General features: G+C 53.5%; 1 protein-coding gene across 1 annotated transcript; it reads left to right on the top strand.

The window, feature by feature from the left end:
- The first annotated feature begins 2,011 nt into the window (after positions 1 to 2,011).
- LOC144949997 (uncharacterized) lies at positions 2,012 to 7,904 on the top strand. The gene is made up of 5 exons (XM_078879989.1): positions 2,012 to 2,140; positions 3,247 to 3,412; positions 4,560 to 4,622; positions 6,094 to 6,232; positions 7,848 to 7,904. Exons 2-5 carry the CDS (start codon positions 3,247 to 3,249, stop codon positions 7,849 to 7,851), a joined length of 372 nt encoding a protein of 123 aa, XP_078736115.1. The 5' UTR covers positions 2,012 to 2,140; the 3' UTR covers positions 7,852 to 7,904.
- The last annotated feature ends 509 nt before the right edge of the window (positions 7,905 to 8,413 follow it).

Below are 8,413 nucleotides of genomic sequence, written 5' to 3'. Positions count from 1 at the left end.
AGCTTTTTTGGCAGGCAACGCTGCGTTGGCTGGGTCATGTAGCCCTCATGCCCAGCCACTGAACGCCTAAACAGCTTTAATTCGACCGGATAGAGGGGGCTATACGGTGTGGCAAGAGTAAATAAAGAGATGGAGTGATGTGGTACAAGAGGATGTGGAGCTGAGTGGACTTGCCGATGGCTGGTAACAGCGGTGTCAAGATTTGGCCTCTAAGGAGGAGGCTTGTTAAGAATGCTATTGGGCAGTTGGAGGCAGTCGTTCTCCAGCAACAACGGAGGGCGGAGGAGCGATGCTCACAACAACACGCGGAGCGCCGGGTGGCTCTTAAACAAGAAGTTTGCACAAAAAAGAGCACATGTGGTGCATCAGCCAGGCATCTCAGTCAGTCGACCCATGGCACCTGCTGGGTCTGCCCCGGGACCTCCTGCGATCGGGAGTTCGAAACTTCACGTGGACTCAACGTGCACATAGCCTGGCACAAGCGTCGTAGTGACGTCACCGCCACTTAGTGGCGAATGGCGGTTGTTGTTGTTGTGTGGGGGAGCGGTAGTGTAGTGGTTAGCGCTACGCTGCGCCGCGAACCCGGTGACCCGAGTTCGAATCACGGCCAACATCGGTGGTTTCGATTATCTAAACTGGCCCTGAGCCTCCTCTAGGTCGACTCAGTCTCAAATGAGTACCTGGTGTGGGACGTAAAATCATCGCTGGTGGGGAGACAAAAGGGACCAGGTGCTGACCACCCACCCCCTCGTGTGCCATGACGGCCTTCATAGGTGCTCGCTAACAGCACTTGCCCCAACAGTCTGTTACAGGCTACACGGGGGATCTTTGTTGTACGTGTGTGTGTGTCTGTGTGTGTGCAGATCAGATCCGTTCAATGAAGACTTGAAGGACAGAACAACTACACACACACCCACACACTCACGCACACACTCACCAACACACTCACCCACACACTCACCAACACACTCATGCACACACTCACACACTCACCTACACACTCATCCACACTCACCCACACACTCACCCACACACTCATGCACACACTCACCTACACACTCACCAATACACTCACTCACTCACTCACCCACTCACTCACCCAACCACTCACTCACCCACTCAGCCAATCACCCACTCACTCACCCACTCACTCACCCACTCACTCACTCACCCACTCACTCACCCACTCAGCCAATCACCCACTCACTCACTTAACCACTCACTCACCCACTCACTCACCCAACCACTCACTCACGGGGGCAGTCACGTGCGGTAAGGCGAGGCAGGGGAGGCAGAGCCTCACCTGTCAAACTACAATGCAAATAGCTTTACTTCAAGTAAAAAAAAGAATAATAAAATTGAATAAATTGGAAGATTTCCACACTAATCTGTGTTATAAATATAATTTCTGTATGAATCCAATAATTTTCATAGTCAAAATCGCCAAATTTGCCGAGCTCCGCTGCAAATACAGGGAGAGACGAGAGGTGAGGCAGCGACGAGCTCAGCCTCCCCTCTGATTGCGCAACCCCTCAGAAACTGGATGGAGCGCGGGCAATAAGCACGTGCCTGTTACTATCTCAGTATGTCACCAATGTAATGTTTGTAGACCCCTTCAGAACCGCCCCCCTCAGTCAGGACACGCCCCGTTACTAAAGACACGCCCCCTCAGTGAGGACACGCCCCCTTCCGTGTGTAAATCTGGCTCTGATACGAGCCAGTGCCTCCGCAGCCATTGACCTCACCGCACGTCACTGCTAAATATCACCACTAAGGGAGACAAAGGCGGTTGGGCGTGGTGCTGCTGGCCACCCACCCTCTCGTGTGCCACAGTGCCGGCCTTCATAGGCGCTGCTACTTCTCGCTACTAACAGCCACTTGCCCCCGGCAGTCTGTTACAGGCTACACGGGGGATCTTTGTCTTTCTTGTTTGTGCGCGCGCTTGTTGACTGTGACGTCACACGTGGGAGGTCTGGACCAAGTGGGAAATGGAGGAGCACGTGACCCGAGTATTATTTAAAAGAGGAGACGGGGGAGAGGATTTCAGTGACTCGGTGACCAACGCTGAGCACCGACAACCTGCGATTAGCAGGACGCTCAGCTGCTACGTACGGTGGAGCGAAAGAAAATTCAACTTACCGTACGTATAAAGACTCACACGGAGATCCATAGACTCATCACACCAGACCCTAAGACTCATCACAAACATACCCATAGACTCACACAGAAACCCATAGATTCCTCACACATAGACCCATATATTACTCACAGAGACCCATAGACTCACAAAAAGACCCATAGCCTCACATAGAGACGAGTCCACTCACACATAGACCCAAAGACACACACATAGATCAACAGACTCACACTGGGACCCGTAGACTCACACAGACCCATAGATGTACACAGAGATCCATAGCCTCACACAGAAACTCATAGACTCACACGTAGACCCATAGACTCATTACACATACACCCACAGACTCACACGTAGACCCACAGACTCACACTGGGACCCGTAGACTCACACAGACCCATAGATGTACACAGAGATCCATAGCCTCACACAGAAACCCATAGACTCACACATAAACCCAAAGACTCACACAGACCCATAGACGCACACAAAAATTCAAAGACACACACAGAGACCCGTAAACTCACATGAAGACGAGTTGACTCACACATAGACCCGCAGACTCACGCAAAGGCCATATATTCCTCACACAGCGACCCATAGACTCACAAAACGACCATAGACTCACAAAGGGACCCGTATAATCATATAGACCAACAAACTCATACATAGATCCACAAACTCACACAGGGACTCGTACATGCACACGAAGATCCGTAGCCTCACACAGAGATCCATAGACTCATACAAAGATCTATAGCCTCACACAGAAACCCGTAGATTCCTCACATAGAGACCCATATTACTCACAGAGACCCACAGACTCAAACAGAGACCCACAGACTCACAATAAGACCCATAGACTCACAAAGAGACCCGTGAACTCACATTGAGACGAGTAGACTCACACAAGGACCCACAGCCTCGCACAGAGACGAGGCGACTTACACATAGACCCACATTTCTGATGGGCAGGGCGCTTGTGAAAAAAGAGCTACTAGATAGCAGCTCATTAATACCTTACTTGGTAAAATAAAATAATAATTCGTGTTTAAATCCATCCTGTATACCCAGCGAGCTAGTTAACATCTCCCCACTGCTGTCCCCAGATGTCCATCTCGGCCCTGCCGCTGCTGCTGCTGCTGCTGGAGGTGGTGGTGGTGGGAGCCCAGCAAGAGAGGACCATCTGCGCGGGCATCAACGGGATCCCCGGTCAGCCCGGAGCCCCGGGGCAGCACGGGACCCCTGGGGCCCCCGGGAGGGACGGCAGAGACGGTGAGGGGTCGGGTCCCAGAGACCCCCCCACGGTGCGCTCGTGGTGCGACGCGATCACTCGCTCGCTCACTCGCTCACTCAATTGTTCACTTGCTCACTCATTTGTTCACTCGTTCACTCACTCATTCACTCACTCAATCGTTCACTCGCCATGTCATTCCCTCGATCGTTCACTCGCTCATTCTCGTAGGAGAGTGTCTCGTGTGGAGTGGAGTGAGATGAGATGGGAGAGGCAGGAGAGTGAGTGGAGGGGAGTAGAGTGAGATGAGAGGGGAGAAGCAGGAGAGTGAGTGGAGGGGAATTGCTGAGATGAGAGGCGAGAGGCAAGATAGTGCGTGGAGGGGAGTGGAGTGAGATGAGAGCGAAAAGGCAGGGGAGTGCGTGGAGGGGAATTGAGTGAGATGAGAGGGGAGAGGCAGGAGAGTGAGTGGAAGGGAGTAGAGTGAGTTGAGAGGGAAAAGGCAGGAGGATGAGTGGAGGGGAGAAGAGTGAGATGAGAGGGGAGAGGCAGGAGAGTGCGTGGAGGAGAGTGGAGTGAGATGAGAGGGGAGAGGCAGGAGAGTGCGGGGAGGGGAGTGGAGTGAGATGAGAGGAGAGAGGCAGGAGAGTGCGTGGAGGGGTGTGAGATGAGAAGAGAGAAGTAGGAGAGTGCGTGGAGGGGAGTGGAGTGAGATGAGAGGGGAGAGGCAGGAGAGTGCGTGGAGTGAGATGAGAGGCAGGAGACTGCGTGGAAGGGAGTAGAGTGAGATGAGAGGGGAGAGACAGGAGAGTGCGTGGAGAGGAGTAGAGTGAGATGAGCGGGGAGAGGTAGGAGAGTGAGTGGAGTGAGATGAGAGGCAGGAGAGTGCGTGGAAGGGAGTAGAGTGAGATGAGAGGGTAGAGGCAGGAGAGTGCGTGGAGGGGAGTGGAGTGAGATGAGAGGGGAGATACAGGAGCGTGCGTGGAGGGGAATGGAGTGAGATGAGAGGGGAGAGGCAGGAGAGTGAGTGGAGGGGAGTAGAGTGAGATGAGAGGGGAGAGACAGGTAAGTTCGTGGAGGGGAATGGAGTGAGATGAGAGGGGAGAGGCAGGAGAGTGCGTGGAGGCGAGTGGAGTGAATTGAGAGTGGCTTGTTGAGCGGACGAGCCATGCTTTGTTCTTCTCGCAGGCATTACCGGAGCACCCGGAGCCAAGGGAGACCTCGGGGCTCGAGGCTTGACTGGGGACCCAGGTGGGACTGTGACACTGATTCGTGTGCTCCTAGCAGCTGATCCTATAAATTTATTTTATTACCAAGTAATCCTCACTGAGCTATGCGTAGTGGCGTAACGCGCGCAGGGTTTGCAAAGAGCAGTTTTATTCATGTACGGGGTTGCAAACAGTGAGGCCAGCTCAGGACGAGCAGGAGCAGGCGGGTGGCCTGGGAGACAGCAGACAGAGAGACGCCATCAATTAGGGAACGAGGCAGTGATTGGCTGGCTGCAAATGCCAACGCGGTGTCGGTGCCAAGGAGGCGAGAGATAGTGGCGATGAGGGTGAGAACACGTGCAAGAGACGCCATCTTAATGAGGGTCATCTGAGGGCACTTAATGAGGAGGGGGATATAAGGGGAACTTCTGAAGCAACGGGGTTGAGTTGGTTGGAGATGAAGCAGTTGGTTGGAGATGAAGCAGTGAACATATTCAAGAGAAGTCCGGGACCTTTCCCTCCACACCTCGTCCTCCCCAGAGGTGATGGCTGATCCCCCGCTGGGGGCACAGGCGAGACACGCTAGCAGTGGAGAGGCTAGCGGAATCTTGAGTCTGAGTGTGATAGGCTATAGCGGGGTGAGAAGCTAGCAGAGTGTACAGAGAGAGAGTCCGTGACAGGCTAGGAGAGCGGGGAGTAACACGCTAGCGGAGGAAGAAAGAAAGAGTTCGCTACAGGAGTACCTGGTGTTGAATGTGAGGAGCATCCGTGTGGGATGCTGCGTATAAAGTAACACAGGAGAAAAATACGAAGTTTTCCGCGTGAATAAACACCACACGACATATGATACTCTTGTTCAGAAGCGACCTGGTCACATTTAATGATAGCTCGACGAAGTGGACTTATCATCACGTGGACATATATTCAGCTAAATACATGTCTACATGTGGAGGGTAGAAAATCGGAGGACCCAGTGAAAAATCCACACAACAACGGGGAGAGACGCATGCAAACTCCAAATAAACAGCTGGCGTCAGGAATGCGATCGAGCGCACGACCTCCTGTAAACCAGGCTGCATGTGCCACGAAGCGATGTATCACTTCTCCTATACTTTTTTACGTGAAGTTAAAAGACACCAATTGTGCAGGTTTGGCTCACCGTCATCAACATGGATGCAGAATTGCCCCATCTCTCGGTTTGAGAGTGGGGATAAATACACAAAAATCCCTCGTATAGCCTTATCAGACTGTTGTGGCAAGTGCTGTTAGTGAGCACCGATGAAGGCCGGCATGCCTTTGTCTCCCAAGTGGCGTTGTGTACACATTGCACCAGGTAATCATTTGAGGCTGAGTCGACCTAGGGAAGGAGTCCCAGGACTGGTTCAGATATTCGTCGCTTGTGTTGACCATGAGCGGGAATCGAACTCGGGTTCATAGCGCTAACTGCCACACTACCGTGGGGTGACACACACACATGTGCATGCCGTGCGTTTGGACCGTGTTGTCCGACTAAGTCTGCCAGGAAAGCTGGGCCCTCTTGGCCAACCGGGGCGCGCGGGGACTCCGGGAGTCGGAGGTGAGCAGGGCGAAAGAGGCGAGAAAGGCGAGCAGGGAGAGAGCGGCGTGGGGCCCAGGTCGGCCTTCTCTGCGAAGGTCGGCGCTTACACGCCAGCGGCCGGCTCCCCCGTGAGGTTCAACGTCATCATCACCAACCCGCAGGGCCATTACAACCCCGGTACGGGGAAGTTCACCTGCGGCCACTCAGGCGTCTACTATTTCACGCTGTACGCGCACCCCGGTGAAGAGCACCTCGTGGTTATGATCATGAAAAACGGGAAGGTCGTCTCTAAGGTGTGTGGTATAAAATACACCGCAATAAGTGGCAGTGTCGTGCTGAGTCTCAAAGCTGGCGACGAGGTGTGGCTGGAGATGGAGGCTCCGTACATTCATTTTCACATTGACGCGCACAGAGACGCCGTGTTCAGCGGCTATATTTTGTACTCCGAGTGAATCGTTTTTGTATCCATCGGCGCGTTTGAGAAAACAGATTGGGAACACATTAACACACACGCATATGTACCCCCTCCCCCCGTGATAAACAAAGCTTTTGGGCAACATCTCAGAAAAATACCCGGCAAAAATCTGCAAATATACTCAGCTTGCCCAATGCTGTGGTAATGACTGTAACTTTTCGGATGTGAGATGTTCTCACCAGAGGCAAAATAGGCCCGACTCTTATTCTCAGCCACCTCTCTCCATGTCAGTCAGGGTGTCTGGGCGATTATGAATCGGTTAGACAATGCGGAGAGACATCGCCGCTTGCACCAACTGAAAAAGTCCTGAAACCTCAACAATTTCACATCCGGCATCGGCAGTGAAGGGGGAAATATTCCAATTCCAGCTGATAGCTGAGAGTTGCTCATTTCTAACATGGGAGAGAGAGGAGAGGGGATACATTTTCTCTCCCGTGCAATTCTCTCAATATTTTGTATCAGACGGCAACAGAAAGAGGGACAATAACTCGATCTGGAATACTGAGAATCTTAACAAGATTTGGAATGTAGTAACTATGCCTTGGTTCGTTACGCACAAGGACGTAAACCAACTGTGGCGGATAACAATTTATTGACAAGCAAGTACAACCAACTCTTCAAAACTATCGGCAACAATTATAACACGTGTCTACAGAACCCTGCAGTTCACCGACTTCACACAGCGACCCCGCGTGTCGACAATGACGGAACACCGCGTCGACTTACACATGTAATAAAGGACTTCCAGGCGGTGTCGTTAAACGTGTCCTTTATTGGGTTCTTGCTCACAGCCTGCGATGTCTCCGCTCCGACCCGCACCTGTTCCTCCTCGCGCCTCCGCGCTCCACGCTGTCTCCCACTCGCTCTCTCTCTGCAGCCACACCGCTGCCTGTGTGCTCCCGCACACTCCGCAGCCGCCCTGCTGCTCCCCGTTACTCCGCACCAACAGCAGCCACTCCGCTGCCCCATGCGCTCTCCGCGTACTCTGCAGTCTCCGCGCTGCTCCACGCGCACCGCTGGCCGACGGTGCCGTGCCTCCACTCTCTCACTATCTCCCCACTCCTCACCAGCACTCCACGTGGCCTCTCCCTTCTTAATTCCGACTTCCCTCCCGATCCCCTTCCGGTTCTCCCCTTATATCCTCCCCCTCACGTGACCCTGACTCCGCCCATCCTCACGTGACCCTGACTCCGCCCATACTCATGTGACCCTGTCTTTGCTCGCATTACACACAGATAGAGACCACCGCGAGGACCTTTCGCACCAACCCTGACGCACGCCTAAATGCCTGGGTGACGAGGCAACGCACCAGAAGCGCAGGGTATGCAAATTCACCGTCGAGGTCGACTACAGCGTCAGGGACCCCCCAGGACTCAACGGTAGGGCCGTTCTCCCAAAATTCAACGCAGAATCAACCTCGGTCTTGCATTGCACTCACAACAGTGCTCTTAAGGGATCTATGTAGCAGCAGTTGGGAGCTGGACCGGTACCGCCTGAATTTCTGTGGCATTCAGGAGGTCCGGTGGACCGGGTCTGGCTCCTGCCACCATGAGGGGTGGATGGTCCTCTACTCGGGGCAGGAGACTGCCAAACAAAATGGGTGTGGCTCTTCTTCAGAACAAAAGAATGAAGGGGGCGTGGGACCGTGTCGGTGAGGTGTGGGAAGCTATAAGCCACAGGCTACTTTGTGCTCGCCTTCCCATCAACCAGAGGCAAGGAGTGGTGGTGGTTATTTATGCCCCCACCGAAGGCAAGGCCAATGAGTCAGATGCCTTCTATGACCTCCTGTCACAGGTGCTGG

The sequence above is a fragment of the Lampetra fluviatilis genome, chromosome 55 (assembly GCF_964198595.1).
Source record: "Lampetra fluviatilis chromosome 55, kcLamFluv1.1, whole genome shotgun sequence".
NCBI classification, from domain to species: domain Eukaryota; kingdom Metazoa; phylum Chordata; class Hyperoartia; order Petromyzontiformes; family Petromyzontidae; genus Lampetra; species Lampetra fluviatilis.
The sequence above is the reverse complement of the archived record's forward strand: the minus strand, read 5'-3'. Positions and strand labels throughout refer to the sequence as shown.